This window comes from Lycium barbarum, chromosome 11 (genome assembly GCF_019175385.1).
Source record: "Lycium barbarum isolate Lr01 chromosome 11, ASM1917538v2, whole genome shotgun sequence".
NCBI classification, from domain to species: Eukaryota; Viridiplantae; Streptophyta; class Magnoliopsida; order Solanales; family Solanaceae; genus Lycium; species Lycium barbarum.
In genome coordinates, this window is record NC_083347.1 from 25,643,264 (window position 1) to 25,665,189 (window position 21,926).

General features: G+C 37.0%; 1 protein-coding gene across 2 annotated transcripts; it reads right to left on the reverse strand.

Moving 5' to 3' along the window:
- Window positions 1-4,533: 4,533 nt before the first annotated feature.
- Window positions 4,534-21,624, reverse strand: LOC132620450 (uncharacterized). 2 transcript variants are annotated; one of them, XM_060335125.1, is made up of 15 exons: window positions 21,096-21,623; window positions 15,041-15,726; window positions 12,417-13,898; window positions 12,241-12,312; window positions 12,028-12,108; window positions 10,890-10,921; window positions 10,691-10,778; window positions 10,464-10,616; window positions 8,735-8,926; window positions 8,580-8,659; window positions 8,396-8,468; window positions 8,209-8,307; window positions 6,996-7,101; window positions 5,969-6,056; window positions 4,534-5,084 (listed from the first exon to the last, which is right to left on the reverse strand). In XM_060335125.1, the coding sequence occupies exons 1-15, from the start codon at window positions 21,508-21,510 to the stop codon at window positions 4,901-4,903; spliced, it is 3,831 nt and encodes a 1,276-aa protein (XP_060191108.1). In that variant the 5' UTR covers window positions 21,511-21,623; the 3' UTR covers window positions 4,534-4,900. The 2 variants fall into 2 exon arrangements, with proteins under 2 accessions (XP_060191108.1, XP_060191109.1); XM_060335126.1 differs by lacking the exons at window positions 4,534-5,084; window positions 5,969-6,056; window positions 6,996-7,101; ... (1 more) ...; window positions 8,396-8,468; window positions 8,580-8,659 and adding an exon at window positions 9,758-9,847 and having other exon boundaries at window positions 8,789-8,926; window positions 21,096-21,624.
- Between the last annotated feature and the right edge of the window lie 302 nt (window positions 21,625-21,926).

Consider the following 21,926-nt stretch of genomic DNA (forward strand, 5'->3'; position numbering starts at 1 on the left):
TTGCGTTTGACAAGGACACCCCCATCAACTACAATAGATTTTGTTTGGTAAGGCATATAAAAAATGGAGTATTTGTTTTGTTTAATCTTGCTCTTCACTTTCTTTGGTTGTTTACCAAAATCCAGGGGTCGTTATTTCTTTCTATTTTGTTTTGTTTTCCTTCTCTTTATTGTGGGGAAGGTGAAATGGAATCTACATTCATATTGACCACTCTCTTTGATATTCCTTTTCAGAGGAAAAAAAGGGGATTTCAACGATCCCTACAATAATTAAAAAGTTGTAAAGAAAAAGGGAGGAATTGGGACCTTGACATTAATGGGTTGTTGAGACGAAATTATTGCCTGTATATATGATAAGTCAATTTCTATATGTTGGTTGAGGACCTTTGAGAATTGTAAGAGTTTGCTTCGTAAATAAGAAACCAGAAGTCCCTACTTTTTTGGCGTGTGGTTCTTGAAATATGCTGCAAGCTTCATTATCAAGAATTTCTGGGGTCTACTTTTTTCATTTTTCACTTTGGCAACTAAAAAGTTTCATTTATATCATGTTTTCCATCTTCTTAAATTAACTTCTACAATCATCTCGACAGAAACATGAATTACATAACATTATTTATATCCGACCACAACAGCAGACACTGACAGTGATGTGATTTCAGTTTAGAGCAAAAAAGTTTAGTTAACTATGTATGTATTACAAGGAACATGCCAACTTTTTTTTTTTTTACCAGACACGTTGTGTATTTAAAAGCTAAAGTGGTTAATTTATCCACGAACCACCCACACTTACAACCAGTGTTTATTGAGATTTCTTGGCTAAAACCATAAGATTTCCATAGAAATCAATAGGAGAAGAGTTTTGTGATTTGAGAGAATTCTAAGAGAGAAGGAGAATCTAGAGGATTTTTACCGGTTGAGTGATTTATTTGATCAGGTGGGTTATTGAGTCCGATATTTTAATAGGTTAGTCTTTTTCCTTTATTTTTTGCTTTTAGTTTATCTACGTGGAGCACACATCAACTAAAAATTCTAGCTGGACCGCAAGTGTTTAATACTAGGCATAGTTCAGAAACTAAAGTAATAATTCCCGTCAAGTTTAGGGGTGTTTTAACCACTTAAGCCTTATTTAAAGAACTCGATCACACTTACAGCTTAATTCCCCCTACTGCAATTGGACGTACATTAAATGATCAAACTTCAGATGTCCGAGTGTATCTTGTAAGCTTGTTTAATTAGTTTATAGTTAATCATGGGTTTGGACTCACTGTTGTCACACTCTCCTCTTGTGCATAAAGAATTTTCCTGTTCAAAAGTCAACATTCAAATATCCTTTTTCATGGCACATTCCACAGCAGGAGTTAACCTTGAACACTTCTCATAGAACCACAACAAAACTTAAATGAAAGAACTCTATCACTTCATTTCTCTTCAAGTTCAATATGCAAACAGAGATAAACGACTTGCATCCGTTGAAACACACGTTTAATTTCTTCGTTTTACTGATGACATCAACTCTGTCTATGTGATTTCAAGGCATAGAAGATCCCTAACCCGGATAAAGTACAAAGGTTACAAAAGGTTACAATAAGTTAAGAGTCGAAATAGTTGCCACTTATAAATCCTTTGAATATTGAAAGATAAGATCCATATAATCAACCTCAACTAATGAAGCGCATGTATTAACTATAGATGAAGTTCCATGAGAAATGATGCGTGGTCTCCCACATCATCAGATCTCCAATACTTAAACGTAGGGGTGTAAATGGTATGGTTCGGACGGTTATTTTATAAAATTTATACCATGTTAATTTTTCGGTTATTTGATTTTGTAGAATCAAAATTAGACTTTTGAAACCGTCTCATCATCTCGGTTTCTTTTCGGTATCGATACGGTTCGGTTAATTTTCGATTTTTTTTTAAGAAAAAGAACATGTTATAATCACCAGTGTTTTAAAAGGCGTTTTCGGGGCGAGCTCTGGGGCGGGGCGTACCAAAAATGCCCCGGGGCGATGGGTCGGGGAGAAAGTCCCAAAAGGCGTACGCCCAGCAATTCGGGGCGTACGCCCGGGCATTTGGGGAGAGTTTTTTTTGTTGGGGCGTAAGCCCAGAAAACTTCTTCAAACTAAAATGAAATTTGTTAAATAAGTCCTTAGTATAATGCCCAAATTCTCAAAAGTCAACATGTAATTACTCAAATGTTTTAAAAAGGAACTGAAACATTAAATTTAGGGATAATTTCAGAGACCTCCCCTCACATTTAACCTTATAACACTCACTTCCCTTGTGATTTCGGATATTACACTCACCTCCCTTATTTTGAATATTTTGTAACGAAATTTGTTTTAATGGTAATCTTTCAACAACATTCCAAAAATACCCTTTTGTAGCATTAATATAATTATTTAATACTCTTACATAACTGATAATCCAAACAATATTTTGTTCAAGTTCTTAATACTGTATTTCATTTAGCTTGAATTTGGATTCACAAGATGAATCAACCGATGAAAAAGCTAAATTATGTTTCAAAATCTAAAGAGACCATAAGAAATTATAAGAATATAAATCAAGGGGTAAGTTCTTTTTTTTTTTTGGGATATAAAATGTTACATGCCTATTTGACCTACAAATATTTATATAAACATTACTTGTTCCAACTAACATCATATATACATTTTAGTGTGATAATTTTAATCACGTTCAAATATAAAAAGTATTTTCTACACGTATTCAACAGATAGTATTTTATTTCTCCGATATTAAACTGTGTTTATTTATAATAAATTATTTTTTGTACTTAAACTATTACATATGTAACTGCAAAGACTACGTCTAAAATTTAAAATGTTTAAGCAGTAGCAATTATCACATTGCGTAGTTTATTACCGGAATAAATAAATGCATCCAATACAAAATGGTGCTAAATGGAGCACTGTAGGTGAAAATTTCAAGTCTAAAATTAACTTTGAAGATTTTCATCCAAAATTTAGTATTCAATATAATGCCAAGAAAGGGTAACTTTGGAATATTGAATAAGTTTTATCACTAAGACAAGTTTGGTTACAAAAAAAATTAGAATAAGGGAGGTAAGTGTAATATCCGAAACCACGAGAGAAGTAAGTGTTATAAGGTTAAACGTGAGGGGAAGTCTCTGAAATTATCCCTTAAATTTAAAAGTCAAGACCTTTTTTTATTGCTAGAATGCCTAATATATGTTCTTTTCCAATTATTCATCTTGTCTTCTACTATCTCAAAAAAATAACGAGCAGTCACTTGTACTTATAAGTAGCGTATAATATATATATATATATCACTTATTTATAGTTTTCTTCAATTTTTTACGCTATTTCACCAATTTAAAAGTATTTATTATAATTATATCATTTTATAAAATACTAAAAATTAAAACCCCATGGGGCTTACGCCCCGTGCCTCGGGGCTTACGCCTCACTGAGGCAAACATAAAACGCCCCGCCTTACGCCCTCGCCTTTTAAAACACTAATAATCACTAATAAAAGTTAAAGATACGATATCATGCATACTTTTATAGGACTTTGGTAAAAATTCTCTAGACATTTTTACTATTTAAAGCGTGATGAATCAAGATAACATGAAAGAAGACAAAAATAAAGATTGATTCCACTATTTTACGATAGAGTAAAGCAACGTTAAGCAAAGACAAAAATTATAATTTAGATCGCATGAGGAGAAAAAATCAAGATGGGACTCAAGAACAGAGTCTACTGAGATTAAATATCCAATAAGATAAATTTAAAATCATATGATAAGAAAGATATCTAATGCTTTGTAACTTTCTATGTTGAAATACTTTGTAATTTACAAGCTAATTACTACTCGAGATGGTAGAACTAATTTAATTTCAATAAGAGTAGTATAATAGATTTTAACGTAGGAACTTTATGTGTTAATTATGTTTCCAGCTTGTAGTCGTTTTCATCATCCCGAACTCAAGCCGAAACTTTTAATAGTTTATTATATTTAAATTTAATATATAGAATATATTTTACACATAAACGTATTTGGTACGGTTCGATTTTTTTTCGGTTCATTTTTTTAAAATTAAAAATCAACCTAATTATTCGGTAAAGTTATAAATTTATATAATAACCGTCGATTTTATTAAAAAAACCTAAAAAAAGGATTTTGTACGGTATGATTCAATCGGTTAAGTCGATTTTTTGAAAACCATTGAAACCCTACTTAAACGTATCCTAGACTCTAGAGTACCAACTTGGTGGTGATATTTTAAGGGTAAAGAACAATTTAGTAGAATATATGACCAAACAAGCCTGTGAAAGTAACTGCAATCATGAATAATTAATCCTTACCATCCCTAGCCAAATTCACATTTCAAAATATTTACAACACTTTTGCATCAAGACGTGGAGGCAAAACGTCTATAGCCGGAAAGAATATGAAAACCCTCTTACAGCTAAAGTAGGCAAACTATAGACTTCTCGTCAGAGTTTTCACCCTTTCATTAAGGACACCTGTGCATGAACAAAATGCAGCTAGCCTAACAGCTCATATTATTTCATTAAGCACACACTGATCGTTCCAGTTCTAAATTTTAGACTCCCCCCAAAAAAAAATAGGGAAAAAAAGAAAAACAGACCTGGGAGAATGCCCCGAGGACAATACTTCAGCATCAAAGGAAACAAGTTATACATTCAGCTCTAATCTCACCCTATATACCACCATCATCATTCGACATATGACGTGATTGTTGCCGCGGTAGAGGACCTGTGACAATGGAGATCCTGTGCAATTTGGCAAAATATAGCAGCACGCAATGGGAAGTTTGTATGTGTTCCATGCAGTGACAACCCCAACAAGAGTCCATTCATCCAAGTTGTTTAATTGTTCCTTTCTGCTGATGTTATCCACCCAAGGCTTGAACCACCCGCGAAATACAATCACATAACTGTATAATCCTCATGTATCCAGCTCTAAGGCTTTTGACAGCATCTCTAATTTCACCAAGTAGTGGATCATCTGAATGTTTCGCGGGAACAGCTAGAGCTGCAAACTGGGATGGAACAACTTCTGAAGGATAGACCCCTCTGTCGCAAAAACCTCAGAATTGTCAGTAAATTGTGACACACAATGAAGATGTTATAATCTTATGAAGAATTGATGAAAAACAGAATTCACTACCAATCAACACAACCTATATGATTGATTGAAAAACTACTTCCATTAGAGATAACTGTTCTGACAAAATTACCAATAAGGAGCTCTGAGGTTATAAAATGATAGATGTTCACAACTCCAGTCAAACTTTGGACATGGCAAGATAAGAAATATGTTTCAAAGCAATGTGTTTGTGCTGCCACATGTGGTCACAAGTGAACCTTAATTGCTTGATTTAATTGTATGTGTACCTTCTTGCTTAGAGTAAAGTAGCCTGTGTCTCAAATGCACCGTTATCTGATCTTGATAATTACTAGATGGTTCCAACCATATAGTTTACTACGTCTGAAATACGCTAGCAGTCTAAAAACCACCAGATTAAGGAGAGTGACGAGGCTAATGTTTTTAAGCTCCTCCAAGAAGACAAGAAGACTGTAACTAGTGGAGCATTATTATGTTGGGATGATACTCAAAGCTCCTATTCCAAATAAATGATACATAAACCACTCGTGCTCTCCTTGTCTCTAACTGGGAAAGAGAAACCAGACAAGCAAAATCGAGACCAGATAGATTGGTGTCCAAAACCAGCTTAAAGGATTTCACTGCGCTCATCTTATTGCCATTGGCGGCAACCAACTTATCCAATTAATTTCAACATTGGGTTCATTTTCTTCTGGTTTTTATAACTAAAGGGGCACTTATAATGCACAGTACATATAACTTAGAAACATGACAAATATGAACTAGTTCATACACCATCTTGTAAGAAAGGTGAAAGCAAAAGCTACAAACCTGTAGAAAAAATGAACCGTACCTATTCAAGCATGACATATCTAGTGTCAGTTTCACCTTCTTGCCAGTATTAAAATTCATAAAATGAAGCTGCAACTCAAGTTTTTCAACTGCAAACGGGAAGTCAACTGTTAGTTATAAAGGTGCACCGTGCTTATACCACCAAAATAGTTTAAATTATCTGCCAATAGCAGTGACTACTAAAAAAATACTCCATAAGGGCAAACTGACTGTTTATGCTGAAGACTTTAAATGTAGTGTGAAAGAGGAGAACAACAATTTGAGATCATGAAAAATGACAACAATCATCAAAAATGCATAAATTAAAATACAAAAAGGATGTGTAACAAACAGGTGGCACAGCCTGATGTGAGACTAATAAGACGAGAAGGAAAACTTCTATGGTGGGTGAGAAGAACAATAGCCCCTCGCAAGGAAGGAGACACAGAGAAACAAGGAAAGCAAATGTTAATCTAAAATTCAACTCAAATTAAATAGGACAGAATGAATCTTCCCACAACAGTACCTTTTGTGACCAAACTTGCAAGATAAGAAACCGTGCGACCAAATAAAATAAGAATGAATACAAAATAGAACTAACTACCCCTAATCCAATAAAATATTTTCACAGTTCTGTTTTACGTGAGACTTTTTATTTTGAAAAATCCCAACATGTTAAACCATTCCATTAATGATATACTCTATGTAACTACTGCAAATTTCAGGATTTTGAAGTAATAAAGCTATTCAAATTTTCTCTCGAATTAGCTTTACAAGATTATTTTAATATTTTTTCGCACCATCAATAGAATCCAAAAGAAAAATTAGCATGCTAAAGTTGCATACCTAATCAAATAATGTCAGATAATATAGGGAAGGAGCATTAAACAACCTCAAACAGTAGTTCTAAACTACTGAATCAGTAACACACGACCGTAAAAGAATTGTCAGCAAGTGCCTGATGCTAACAGGCCTAACTGCAAACAGATATCATAAGCGGAATTTAACAGGTGGGATGAGAAATGAAAGAAAGAATCCAACAACAATACCAGTTGGAGTGGAAAAGGAAATATCAGTCAAATTACGAAATTGTGTTTGTGCCTTTTGCACCTCTGCGACCACATCAAGTGAATTGCCTAAAAGAGAACGGGTAACCTGCACATATTATTAATATAGCAGTATCAATCACAAGAAGCTTTAAGTATTTCGGATGAATTCAGTAAGCAACTCAGCGAGATTCACCGTTAAAGGTTTGCTTTTAAAGCACAAGTTGTCAAACTCAAAGTACCATAAGCAAATTAAAATATGTTTATCACATATTCTTGGGCTAAAAGGACAACTTAAAAAACTGTCAATATTTATACATGGGCCTTTAGATCAATTATTTACTCCCTCCGTCCCATTTTATGTGGTCTTGTTTGACTGGGACTCAGATCATGGTAGAAGGCTAGTAGGTAGTCGCGTTTATCCTTTCTTGCGAGTAGTTGCATTGACCTTTAGTTTCTTGTCCCTTGATTTCTGCGAGTATCTGTTTGCACAGAATGGTTTATCATGGCTTATTCACTTTCGTTGTTTTCATTTTCATAATTGCTTTGAATTGTTTACCCGTATCTAACCTTTCCTATGCTATTTCTTGAGCCGAGGGTCTTCCGGAAACAGCCTCCCAGGTAGGGGTAAGGTCTGCGTACAATCTACCCTCCCTAGACCCCACATTGTGGGACTCACTGGGTATGTTGTTGTTGTTGTTTGACTGGGACAGTCTAATAAGGAAGAAAGACTTTTGAAACCTGTGGTTAGAGCAATTCATATGCATTTGTACAGCTATGAATCATCTCATTAAGGTAAAATGAAATTTTTAAAATTAAATTGTTCTGTATTTAGAAGCGTGTCACTATTTCTAGGACAGATTAAAGAGGAGAGTGTCACATAAATTAGGTAATGCAAGTTCTTACATCTAGACTTTCAGAGGGTTATCAAGCAAGTTCCAAACATAATCCTAGCTAGGAGCCATATATTATTAGGTAATGCAAGTTGGCAGTTCATCCTCTACTTTTTTTCTTAGTATAACTATTTTCATTTTCCCTCTTCAGGAAGACAGACAGTTGTTACCTATTCCCTAAAGAAAATGGACACGTGCAACAACCAAAGTGTGTCAGTGGGCTGTGCAGATTACTAGAATGACGCAAGCAGCGCGCTGTACCTTATCAAAACTACTGCAAAGCCATCTACCATTGCTTTGCGGATACATTAGTTGTACATTACCTGCATTTCTTGTGCCGGAGTCCTAGCACCAAGTTTCTTTGATATCTCGGCCTTTAACACAAATCTCAATGCAGCACAAGCATTGATATTTGGGAAATTCTACAGAGCCAAAATGTAGCACATCAACATAAAACCAAGAGTAGGAAAGAAAGTACAAACAGAACTTTGGCATAATCATGACTTTTACCTTAGTAATTAGTAGATCATTTAAATTGTTAGAGATGCTGATGCTGGAGTCTGGACCAACAGTCACCTTCAAACTGGAATTATCAAACAAATAAAAATCCAAAGACATCATGACATAGAGGTAGATCAGAACTTTCTTCCAGAACGTTAATCATGAAGACTCGCAGGAACGTTGTAAGAGAAACCTTTGAACCAGCAAACCGAGATAGTTGAGGATGACATCGTAATGGCCATTCCTTTTCCTCAAATTCTGAATGACACACATCTAAGAAACAATAAATGTTGTATGTTAGCGAAAGAAGATTTAGCTTTAAGTAATCTAACTCAGGACAGAAGAGACCTGCATATCTTGACGTAGGAATCTACAACACGATCTCCTCATTAAATGTTCTTTTACGGAAATGATGGTATCGGCAGGATTCAGTTCTCCCTTAAGTTTCAAGGATGAATGCAAAGATCTAGTCAAATTTACAACTTTTCTTTCTGAAACTTCCAAAGCCTCCTTGATAGTGGCCACTTTATTATGAGGCACCTGCATTACATAAACAGTCTGTATAGTACTCAAATCATACGAAGATCAAGTTGTCTAAGTCACTGGTTAACTGCATACTTAAATTGGTCATAGCAAGTATGATGAGTTGGACAAGAATAGAGGAATATAACAGTATATATTTTTTTTTGAAACCAATGAAATATAGCAGTATATATGTTGACAAACAAAATATACAACAGTTTTTTGCTAACATCAAGCATGTTATCTTTAATTTCTCGAACTTTTGGGTCCTCTCAAAAAAAGAAGGCAAAAACAATTATTAAATGATTTTTACATCATGAGCAATGGGAAAAAAAAAACATGTTTACACCCTCTCTCACACAAAGACATGCACACGCATAGAGAATGATAAACTATAAGACAGCAACAACAACGTACCCAATGAGTCCCACAATGTGGGGTCTGGGGAGGGTAGATTGTACGCAGACCTTACCCCTACCATAGGTAGGGAGGCTGTTTCCGGAAGACCCTCGGCTCAAGAAAAAGCATAGGAAAGGTTAGATATGGGTAAACAATTCAAAGCAATTATGAGAATGAAAACAACGAAAGTGAATAAGCCATGATAAACCATTCTGTGCAAACAGATACTTGCACAAATCAAGGGGCAAGAAACTAAAGATCAATGCAACTACTTGCAAGAAAGGATAAACGCGACTACCTACTAGCCTTCTACCCTAATCTGAGTCCTCCATACCCTCCTATCTAATGATAAACTGTAAGACAGTTGTTCTTAATGTCTTCATTGTCCAAAGACAGAATCTGGAATATGAGAAATTTTCTTGAATATTAGAAGGTATGAAGTGAACTAACTCGTTATTCTAGAAGCATGGTCACAAAGAAAACAAGCTGTTGCATCTTTCCATCTTTCACGTGTACCACAATTAATTCTGATGAATAGACCTGAACTCCAGACGGTACCAGATAAATCAGTAGATAAAGGATTTATGATGATTAGGGACCTCATGCCCTCACAACAGACCTACAGACACAACAGACAGAAGACAAACTTCAACTGGGAAAAAAAAAAGGAACTAAAGCGATGCTTGAGCCCTCATTACTGTAGAGTAACCATGTACACTGACCGGGACAACTTAACAGCATTTGCCACTGTCAAAAATTGGATGTCAAGATACAACTACAGAAAGCATAATAATTTACATATTAAGTCTCTGGAAATTGATCAATAAGTCAAGACATCGAGTTGGCGATGGGTGAAATTCAGTAGTACAATTTACAGTTTATGACATATGCACTCATAACATCAACAAATATAGCCTAGCTACACCTCCAAATTTTTAGCTGAACAAGGAACACCAAGAACGGAGAAAGTAATACCGGTCCAGGCAAATAAAATGATAGATTAAGAAGGGAAGTTTTTTCATGTTAGCTTCATTCCTTATTGAACATTTCCTTCCTCTTTTAGACGGCAAATATAATCAGCAATTGAAAGTGTCCTAGGAAATGATCGGCACACCAGACAGCAGAATGTAATCAAAATTTGATGTCTATAGAGTACCTCCTGTACAGCTTTTTCACAGGCTGATGAGCTCTCACTAGAAATTGCATCACCCAGTGTGCCTCTTGAGACAGTTACAGAATTATGAAGCAAATGATTGATGTTTGACATTTGAGACTTCTGAATTCCAGAATTCAACAGTTGACACTTTTCCTGTATGCCATAGTGAATTATGTCAAAAATTTGACAACGTGATTATGAAATTAGAGATTGAGAATAAATAGTACCAGCAGTTTCTCCTTCTTCACATGCCTCAAGTGAAACTTTGCTTTCTCATGTAGAAGCTGACATAACAACATTATTGCTTCAACAGCTCTGCGTTATCATCACAAATTAGAGAGACGACACACTTTCCAAGCAATCAGATGTCAAAATGAAAATAAAATCTTTTATGTTGGCAAAGTAAAGGTGGAACGATAAATTTACCTTTTCTCCTGAAAATTGGAAACGGACGTTTTCTGAAAAGATGAGGAAATCAATGTCAATAGCTACTAAAACTTCCCGTCTGGGTGTTAAGCTAAGTTACTCGGACTCGGGTGCGGGTGTCCGACACGGGTATGGATCCCAAGGTCGGATCCTTCATGATCAAAATTTTAGAATTCGGGGATACGGATCTAGGTACGGGTACGGGTGCGGGGATTCGGCAAAAATAAATTAAAAATCTAAAAATATAACTATAAGATTATGCATAATTATGAGATATTATGTCGAAATACTAATATGTTAATAATTAATTTAGATATTATCCCTCTTTTCTATGAGAAAGAAAACATTTATAAATAGCATAATTAGGTTAATTAATCAAATTTGTTTACTTAGATCATATACTTATTTGTAATATATATGAAGTTAATTTAAATGAAAAATGTGTGCCTTCAAAGCATATACAGTTATATTTAATTTACAATCAAAAAATTATTTATTATTTAGATTAAAACTCTAATTATTATTGGGCAATTAAAATTAATCTCTAATTATTATTGGTACAATTAAGACTCTAATTATAAACTTAAAACTCTTGAAGAGATAGTACACGTAATGTTTATCTCATAAGCCAACGTGGCAGCATATTAGCAAAGGGTTAATTAACAAATTGGTCAATCGCTAATTAGGCCTCTGCGTCTTCTTCCTCTTCGTTCTTTCTTGCGTCATCTTCTTCGTCGTTCTGTCTGAAACTTCTTCCCCAAAGCTTCTTCCCCAAAACTTCTTCCCCAAAGCTTCTTCCCCATCGTTCTGTCTGAAACTTCTTCCCCAAAGCTTCTTCCCCATCGTTCTGTCTAAAACTCCTTCCCCAAAGCTTCTTCCCCAAATCTTAACTTTGGGAAATCAAATCTCAATTTTTCCCCAAAATTTTGGTCAACACACCCAATCTCGTTTGACCGCATCCGACACATATCCCATACCCTTACCCGTGTCAGTGTCATGTCAACACAGGTACGCCGCCCAAACTGCCTAGTCCGAGTAACTTAGGTGTTAAGAAGAATGCATATAATATTTGATTTATTATTATTTTGCTTTTCATTATTTCTGAAACATGAGTCGGTGTATCCCCAAGCAAAGAAACCTGAGTGAGAATTTGACTGTGCAAAATCTCGTAAGTTTTTGCCTTCTCCATCCGGCTGACAATGTCTTCCACCAAATCAATCTACAACAATTTATAAGCAAATAATAATGATGATAAGACAACATGAACTAATATCTGGTTATTTTATATCTAGGAGCAAATTTTACCAACACAGATATTTCTAAAGCATATATTGAAGAGAAAAGACTATACCGCTGGCATAGTAAGCCTTTCTTTTGGCAACGATATCCACTCATCTGCATCGATCATAAATTTGGAAATAATCTGCAAGGTAAAGAGGAAGCTTTTTCATTTTCTGAGCCCCTTTCTTATGAAAGAAAGAGTGCCATCAAGGCAAGTAATATAGAAAGTCCATAAAGCAATCTTACATCTTTCCTCTGTCTGAGTTCAGGATGAGCTCTGACCATTTCTTGTCCAATATCATCAGGATGTCCCAAGGTTCCTGGATTATTACCAACACCTCTCTGGAGTTTTGGGCTCCTTTGAGACGTGATAATTTCATCTGTGTGTTCCATATCTCCAAATGTCAGCTCTTCTCTGCTTCTTTTATGGGCAGAAGAGTTTTTAGATCTTCCAGCTGATTGATTGAATGTAGGAGATTGCTCTTGAGGATCAATTTCAATTCTAGGGATGCCGGCTTCACTCTGAATATTCCCATCTAGCATTGCTGAAGATAGATGAGAGCTCCCATCCGTGGAGATTCTTGAGTCCTCATTGCTTCTCAGTTCATTCATTTGATCAAGGAGCTTAGCTTCTGTGCTCTCAGTCCCGTCTGGTTGCCTTAACACGTTGCTGCCTTCAACAACTGGTGAAAGTTCTTCAGTTCGTGTGGAGGAAGAATGCCAGTTGCCAGCCGTTCCAGTCGAAGAAGGTCCATCTGTCACATTACCTATTGAAGATGCATTTTTTACAGGGCCAAAGCTTTTCGCATGTTCATCATGCAACTTTGATTCTTTAAAGGGGCTAGACTGATGTTCAGTCCATGTTGATGACTTTGACTGCAAAGACTTTTTTGGAGAAGAAAACAACTTTTGAGCAATAGCAGTCACTTTCTCCTGCCCTAAATTATCAACCAATGGGGAATCAGTTCTAGAAATCAGTGATATCTTGTGCCTGAGGTCATCAGGTGTAAAAGTGTCACTTTTCTTCCCTGACCAAGAAAACCTTGACGAAGATGAGGGGTCTGTAAGCTTGACCAGTTGATCCATGGGGAGAATACAAGCATCAAGCTGATTGAGAGATTTCCCCTGCTTTTCAGGACCATGAGATTGTTCACATTGAATTACACCATCACTACTTGAAAGAGCCTCACTTTTACTGCCACCCGATGTGAAGATTTTTCTTTCTCCCTCCATAAAAGTACCTGAAAATTGCTCCTCTGTACAAGTCCTAGAGGCATCCAGACATTTGACTCCCACATCTAGGCTCCTTTTCTTCAATATAGAATCCAAAGGTGGTGTTTTTGGAAATTCTAAAGCTCTGATGCTCATATTGGGGATTCTGTCACCACGAGAAGAAGAGAGTGCAGAAGCCTTAAGTCTCTCAAGTTTGGAAATGCTCCTCTGGAGGGATGCTGAACCTGTCCAAGTTCCTCTCTTTTCATTGCTCAAAAAGGAAATGGGATCTTCCAGGAAAGACATTGTGATTGAATTCTGTTTGACCGGTGAAGGACTACGCATAATTATTAGTCTTTGCGTAGCTGGTGAGGAGGACACTAAATCCACCAATGGAGATTCCGCGCCACATGGGGACCAACAAAATTCACCAAGCTCACCATTGTTACTACATAGGGTTTCACTATTTCCTACCACAGAATCATCCTTGACAGACTTATTATTCTCACCAAAATCCTGCAATTTATACAACAAAAAGCCATGAAGTCAGCGCCTTGGGAAAAAGAACAGTAGCTTAAGCCTAACTTCCTGACCCACCAAAAACCTAAGTTGCTCAGACTTGGGTGCGGGTGTCTGATACAAGTGCAGATCTAGAAGTCGGATCCTTCATGATCTAAATTTTAAGATTCGGGGATACGGATCCAAGTATGGGTACGGGTGCGGGGATTCGGCTAAAAATAATTCAAATATCTAAAAATAGAGTTATAAAACCTAAATTATGAGATATTACGTGGAAAACTTGAGGAGAATCTCGGAAGGAGATAAAAGGAAAAGAAGTGACATAGAAATTTCTCTATACAAGGTATTCCATTTTCTTCAATTTCACCTTAGCTTTTGTTTAGATTACATAAATCATTGAATATGTCCGGAATTTCTCTGTCGATCTTGGTCAAAGTACCCAAAATCGGTTGACCAGACCTGTTTGACAAATTGACAAGGAATATAGCCCCAATGCAGCATGTATAGGATAGTAGAAAACGCATCCCTAAACAAGACACCAACTAATTGACAATTCAACAAGGACTGTAGCCCCAATATGGCATGTACAAGACTGCAGAACACTGCATCACTAAACAAGACACTAACTACCCATAGATTTAAGTTAATTGATTAAAGCACCCCCGCAGAATTAAGAAACAATACAGAAGCACAATGACCAGGTATTATAAATTCATTTGAAGATACATGGGATTTACCATAGGTAAAATATGACTGACACAGGAATCACTCTAACCATTTTAATCTGTCATATTTTAATCTATGCAATTAGAGAACTAGAGTCAAGAGTCCAATGTACCTTTTGTTCTAAAAGAATCGATGATGGCAAGTAAACGGTCATATCTTATATTTGAAGTCATCTTCTATCACCTATCTTATCATCTCAGCATCTAGAACTTCAAAGCGGGAAACACTAAAGACATGAATATTATGTAAAATGGAAAATGATGAAGTATTTACATAGATGTAAACTAAAGAACAGAGGTATAGACAAGCACCAACCATGCGGTGTACCAAGATTGTGTAAACAAAAGAACTCAACAGGTCGAGGCCATTGATTATGCATTTAAGCAACGGAATTAACAAACTTGGGTACTCACATTACTTAACTGCTTCGGCGACTGATTTACTCTATCAACATAATTATCCGGAGCTGGAACAGTGGATCTAAGCACTGAATCACCATCAACAACATGAGAAGGAAACCTATAACCATCATCTGCGTCGATTTCCTGGCACAAAGGTTCAAGTTGCATATTACGACTAACAACTGCATTTGCTTCTTGTTCTCCATTTCCACCTAAATCTGTCACTGTACTTCTAACCTCCATTTTCTTGCTTGTTGGTGACTTTGAAACAATGGTGTCTCCTGAAACAGAAACTGCATGAGATCTCTCTTGGCCTTCTGCTAAAAGAGCTTCTAAATCCGGAGAGAGTCTCCCGTAATCATATCTTCGCGAGTTTTCTCCAATCAGACTCATGTCACTCGAATCACTAATGCCACTAAAATTGGCAACGGGCATAGAAGATTGAGAAATTGGCTCCTTGGCCATTGTCAGTTCCATGGAACTACGCTGACTGGTCTGTGTTGGTGTTTTCTCTTCGAATGATACTTCTGTTGGGGTCTTCAAGTCTATCCCTGAATCTGATCTAACAAATCTACGGAAGTGCATGGAGAAAGCTGTTGAATCCATAGTAATATCATGATTTTCGTCTGACGCTGCTGAATCTGATAGCCGGCCTGGCCTTATAAAATTGGGAGATACTGGGCCGAAAAAATTATCTTCTGCGCAAAAGAAAGGCCAAACAAAACACTTCTGTCACACACTAAAAGGGTTTAACATTCCAATCAAATCAACATAATTATGTCTAATGGAAGAGACCCCTCAAAACTGAAAATTTTAAACCACTAGACAAAAAGATGCTTCTTTTTCCAGAAGACTACAAATTCCTTCAGGATAACAAATCTATTATCATGTTCACATGCAAAAGCAGCTATCCTGAAATGAGATCCTTTCACAAAATGTGGTCCAATTTAAAAGGGAATTAAAGGATACAGAAAACGGATGAAAATAAAAGGAGCCAAAATCCTAATTATTGAGTCTCTCAAAATAACAAGAATTCAAGCCATAAAGACCATACATAACCTCTTCCTATCTCTCATAGATAACCTCTTCCTTATTTTGAGAAAGACATACATAACCTCTTCCTATCCCCAGCAAGAAGATGATCAACCCTAGGTACACGCATGCTGTAGTTGTACATTGTGCACATAAAGTATGTTCTACAAACAGGGCGGACCCATGTGGATGGGTGGGGGTGCTGTGACACATATAAGCAAGAGCAGATCCACAACACAACATGTGGGTTCACGTGAAGCCAATTGCTTTTGTTCAAACCCCGTATATGTATCAAGAAATCCACTAAATATTTTGACTAGGAACCCAATTATTATTACAGATTCACTTAAGGTCGCTGAAGGAGTCCATAAACTTCAAATCTAGATAAGCCCCTGCCTGTAACTTGGCAAATACTACAGAAAACATGTTGATATTTCTTCAAACTTGACTATATAGTTTGAGTTGACACCCGCATTCAGATAAGAGGAATAGGTGCAGAGGTCAAGCTCCTATTTTCGTTTATCCAGGATTTTGCTTCTTATATTTTTGCATACCTCTTTTTCTTTCTTTTAGATCTTTGCTCCTTTTCTTATACTGTTCTTTGTCCAGACTCCCTATTTTTGTTTCTGTTTGTTTTTTCGTCTTTCCCTTTTCTTCTCATAAACTACTTTCTATGATTGTAACCTTGGACAAAAACACAAAGAAAATGACCTAAAAACACTTGAAATCTCATACGTAAACCGAAGCCCCAACTACTGACCGAATTAGAATTTCCATCTTTCAAGTTTGAAAACTGTTGGTCTCTTTGAGAACTCTAATTTATCAAATTGAAGATTCATTTCTTTTGTTTATTAGATCCAAAAAAAATCTGTTACGGTGTTCAATTTGATTTTGAATTTTTTGGCATTTAAATCATGATGAGAGTTAAACTCTTGAACGAAGAAGGGAACGGAGACATTGTGTTGGGAGATTTGGAGCACTCCAAGAGGTGTTGCGATTTTGGATATTGTAAGAGTATACCGTTGAGGAGCTTAAGGGTGCTATTCGTAGGATGCGCTGGGGAAGAGCGACCGGGCCTAACGAGATCCCGGTGGAATTTTGGAAGAGCGCGGGCATGGCAGGTTTGGAGTGGCTGACTATTGTTTAACGTCATTTTTAAGACGGAGAAAATGCTCGACGAATGGAGGTGGAGCACGATGATTCCTTTGTACAAGAACAAGGGTGACATTCAGAGTTGTAACAACTATAGGGGTATCAAGCTGCTAAGCCACACTATGAAAATTTGGGAGAGTGGTGGAGATGAGAGTGAGGAGTGGTGTGTCTATTTTCGAGAACCAGTTCGGGTTCATGCCGGGGCGCTCGACTGCAGAAGCCATTCATGTTGTACGGAGACTGGTAGAGCAGTATAGGAAGAGGAAGAAGGACCTACATATGGTATTCATCGACTTAGAAAAAGCTTACGACAAAGTCCCTACGGAGGTTCTGTGGAGGTGCTTGGAGGCTAGAGGTGTACCATTGGTGTACACTAGGGCGATTAAGGACATGTACGATGGAGCCAAGACCAGGGTAAGGACAATGGAAGGAGACTCGGAGCACTTTCTAATGATGATGGGGTCGCACCAAGGATCAACTGTTAGCCCATTTTTGTTTGCCTTGGTGATGGATGGACTGACATAGCAAATCAGAGGTGAGGTGCCATGGTGTATGTTATTCGCGGACGATATAGTTCTGATTGACGAGACTCGCAGTGGAGTTAACGCTAAGCTGGAAGTTTGGAGACAGACTTTGGAGTCTAAAAGGTTCAGGTTAAATAGGACCGAGACAGAATAACTGGAGTGCAAGTTCAGTAGCAGGACGCAGGAGGTGGATGGGGAAGTGAAGTTGGGTACTCACGCCATTCAAAAGAAAGGAAGTTTCAAGTATCTTGGATCTATTATTCAATGAAATGGAGAAATTGATGATGATGTCACACATGGTATTGGTGCAGGGTGGATGAAATGAAGGCTCGCATCCGGAGTCTTGCGTGATAAGAAGGTGCCACCTAAACTTAAAAGCAAGTTTTACAGACTGGTGGTCAGACCAACTATGTTGTATGGGGCGAAGTGTTGGCCAGTCAAGAACTCTCACGTTCAGAAGATGAAAGTTGCGGAAATGAGGATGTTGTGATGGATGTGTGGCCATAATAGGAGAGATAGGATAAAAAATGAAGACTTCCGGGACAAGGTGGAAGTGGCCTCTGTGGAGGATAAGATGCGGGAAGCGAGAGTGAGATGGTTCGGGCATATGCAGAGGAGATGCACGGATGCCCCAGTTCGGAGGTGTGAGAGACTGGCTATGGACGGTTTTACGAGGGATAGAGGTAGGCCGAAGAAGTATTGATGAGAGGTGATCAGACAGGACATGGCACAAGTCCGACTTACCGAGGACATGACCTTAAATAGGAAGTTATGGAGGACATGGATTAGGTAGAAGGTTAGTAGTTAGTTGAGTGTGTCATATTAGTAGGCGTAGTATTATTCTTGTAGTCTCCTGTCTTTTGAATTCTGATACTATTTGGTGTTTCTTGGACTTGGATTATTGTATTTTTTATTTCCCTTTTCTCCTTTTCTTTTATAGACATCTTTACCATGCTTTTATATTATTTTTCCATGAATTTTTATACTGCTTTGAATTGCTTGTTCTTGTACCGAGGGTCTACCGGAAACAGCCTCCCTACCTCCCAAGCTAGGGGTAAGGTCTGCGTACATTCTACCCTTTCCAGACCCCACTTTGTGGGATTTCACTGGGTATGTTGTTGTTGTTGTCATCATGATGAGAGTGTTGTAAGAATACAGATAATATGGATTTGTTTTTCAAGATTTGGTTATAATACTATGGGTGTGTTTGGTACGAAGGAAAATGTTTTCCATAGAAAATGTTTTCCATAGAAAGAAGTGGGTTCCTTACTTATTTGCTAGTGTTTGGTAAGTAAGGAAAAAAAAAATCTCAAAAGCATTATACGTAATCTAGCAAAATACTATGGGGGTGGGATAGGGTGGAGAGTGGGGGTTCAGGGGTGGGGTTGGGAGGAGACAATGAACTTGAAATATCACTTGTAGAACTTGTTTCCCTATTTCTATTAGGGAAGTTATTTTGTTCATCTTTAAGGAACTTATTTTCCTAGAGAAAATGATTTTCAAAATATATTGACAGCCTCTCTACCTCACAAGGTTTGCGTACACTCTACCCTCCCCAAACCCCACTTGTGGGATTACACTGAGTATGTTGTTGTTGTTGCCTGACCAACCAAACATGAGAAAATTAGAAAATGTTTTCCTCCATTCAAAAGACACCCAGTATGTTGTTTAAATTAATATTTCGTTCCAGAGAATCGTAACCATTTGCATTATAACATTTTGATCAGAATACATTGAACTCTTTGTGTTGCTTTTTCAATTAATTAATTATTTAATAAGACGGCCTCAAATCATCATAGTTCAAATCTAGCTAAGAGCCCGTTTGGATTGGCTTATAAGTTGGCTTATAAGCTGTTTTCAGCTTTTTTGAGTGTTTGGCTGGCCAGCTTAAAGTCATTTTATGCTTAAAATAAGCTCAAAAAAATAATTGGACCCATTTGACTTAGTTTATCTAAAGCAGCTTATAAGCTGAAAACAGCTTATAAGCCAAAAAAAATAAGTTGGACTACCCCAACTTATTTTTTTCAGCTTATAAGCTGCAAACAGCTTTAAGCTGTAAGCCAATCCAAACGGGCTCTAAGACTGTACACATTGTTCTGAATGCATTCTTCTTCTTTTCATTTGTATGTTTAGTAGACAATTTACGGTGGATAAAATTGCTAAGCAGAGTTAGATTGTACCTGCTAAACTTCATTAATCTTTTTCTAAAACGTTGCTAAGATGTGATATTAAAAAAATGTTAAGGAGATTCCGTTGTTTTATCTATCAATCAGACACCTATTAAGACAATCCAGATTAACCCAAAATAAACGGCCTCAAATCATCATAGCTCAAATCTAGCTAAGACTGTACAAATTGTTCTGAATGCATTCTTCTTATTTTCGTTTGTATGTTTAGTAGACAATTTACGGTGGATAAAATTGCTAACCAGTTAGACTCTGCCTGCTAAACTTCATTAATTTTTTTCTAAAACGTTGCTAAGATGTGATATTAAAAAATGGTTAAGGAGATTCCGTAATTTTTATCTATCAATCAGAAACCTAATAAACCAATCCAGATTAACCCATAATAGAACAAACTGAACTGATTATACTCTCCTTCACAGTCTTCAAATTCTGGGTCAACCGTTGTCTACAAATCTCTATCAACATCTTACATGCATAAATGTAACAAAAAGTCAACAACAACATAGCCAGTGTAATCCCACAAGTGGGGTCTGGGGAGGGTAGAGTGCAGGGTAAGGGTAGAGAGGCTGTTTCTGATAGACCCTCAGCTCAAAAGAAAGTATCCAACGCAGAATTATAACAAAGAGACAACGAAATAGCAAGATACAAAATAAATGCAACAACAGATAGCAATACACATTGAAGCATAAGAGACTATGCGATAACTGAATACTACTACTAAAAAGAAAAAAAGGGGAGGAGGAGGCTAGCTCCCTGCCCCCCAAACACAGGGTGCGACAGCACTCAGCTACCTACCAACCTTCTATTTTAATCCTCGACCTTAGGGCATGTCCTGAGCCAGCTGAAGTTGTACCATGTCCTGTCTAATCATCACCCTATAGATCTTCTTCGGCCTACCTCTACCTCTCATAACTCATCTTACGTGCATAAATCCAGATTAAACCAAAATAGAACGAACTGAACTGATTATACTCTCCTTAACAGTCTACCGCTGACTATTTATCTCTATAAAAATACTATAGAAAGCATGACAAAGCAGTCTGGAAAAAAAAGAAGCAGTAACAATAATTTAATCCAATTACAGGAAACAACATATAGTAACAGAAAGCAACTAGAAGAGTCTCAGAATTGCATGCATATAAATGCAGAGATATAACAGGACGGAGCACTTGCCATCATTTGAAGTAGCAGAACCAAAATTACTTCCAGGAGAAGGCGATTCCATCGGTCTTAAAAACGACCTAGAAACCGCCATCTCACCATCATCATCCTCATCCTCATCATTTCCTTCTTCTTCCTCTTTAAACTCCTCATCCACCAATTGATCATCAAAACCTAAGTTCACCATCTCTTCACGTTCACTGCTAATTTCAGCTTTGTTCTGGTCAGGAGGTGTTTCGTACTCTTCATCACGGTCGAAGAAGTGTACAGATGTCATCTCAGCAAAACTCACTCTTCGAGCTCGTTTTCTCTGCATCGCTATGGTTGTACCGCCGTCTGAATTCTCTCCGTTGATTTGCCGGCGGTCCTCGCTTGTACCGCCTCCGCCGGAGACTGCCGTCGGCGGTGGTGCTGCGGTGGACGACATCGTAAAGATTTTTGGAATTATTCGTACAGATTAGGGCTCGGTTCTGCTCACTACTGTACTGGAAGAGAATGAGTGTGATCTTTTTGTGCGGGAAAGGGGAATGTATTCCGTTTTAAATAGAGAACTCTAGATTTAATTAGCATCCTGACTTATGCAATGTAATTGAGCCCTAATTTGTTCCGGTATAATCCTACGGATTTCGAGAATCAAACTTATTAATTTTAATCGAGTATTCAGATAAAAAAAAATTAAGTTTTTTGAAATAAAATTTACATATTTGAAAATTATGCAATAATCACAATAATTGGCAATTCAAAATATTTTAAAGACATGAAAAAACTGCATCAAAGAAAAACTCGCTTCAATTTAGAAAACCAGAAGGTACCACATAAATTGGGACGGAGAAAGTAGCATTT

Coding starts and splice junctions, on each gene's coding strand:
- LOC132620450 (XM_060335125.1), bottom strand. CDS start 21,510: ATGTCGTCCACCGCAGCACCACCGCCGACGGCAGTCTCCGGCGGAGGC. Junction 12,313..12,416: donor AACTCAGACAGAGGAAAGAT/GTAAGATTGCTT, acceptor TTTACCTTGCAG/ATTATTTCCAAATTTATGAT. Junction 8,927..10,463: donor GTGAAAAAGCTGTACAGGAG/GTACTCTATAGA, acceptor TATGTAATGCAG/GTGCCTCATAATAAAGTGGC.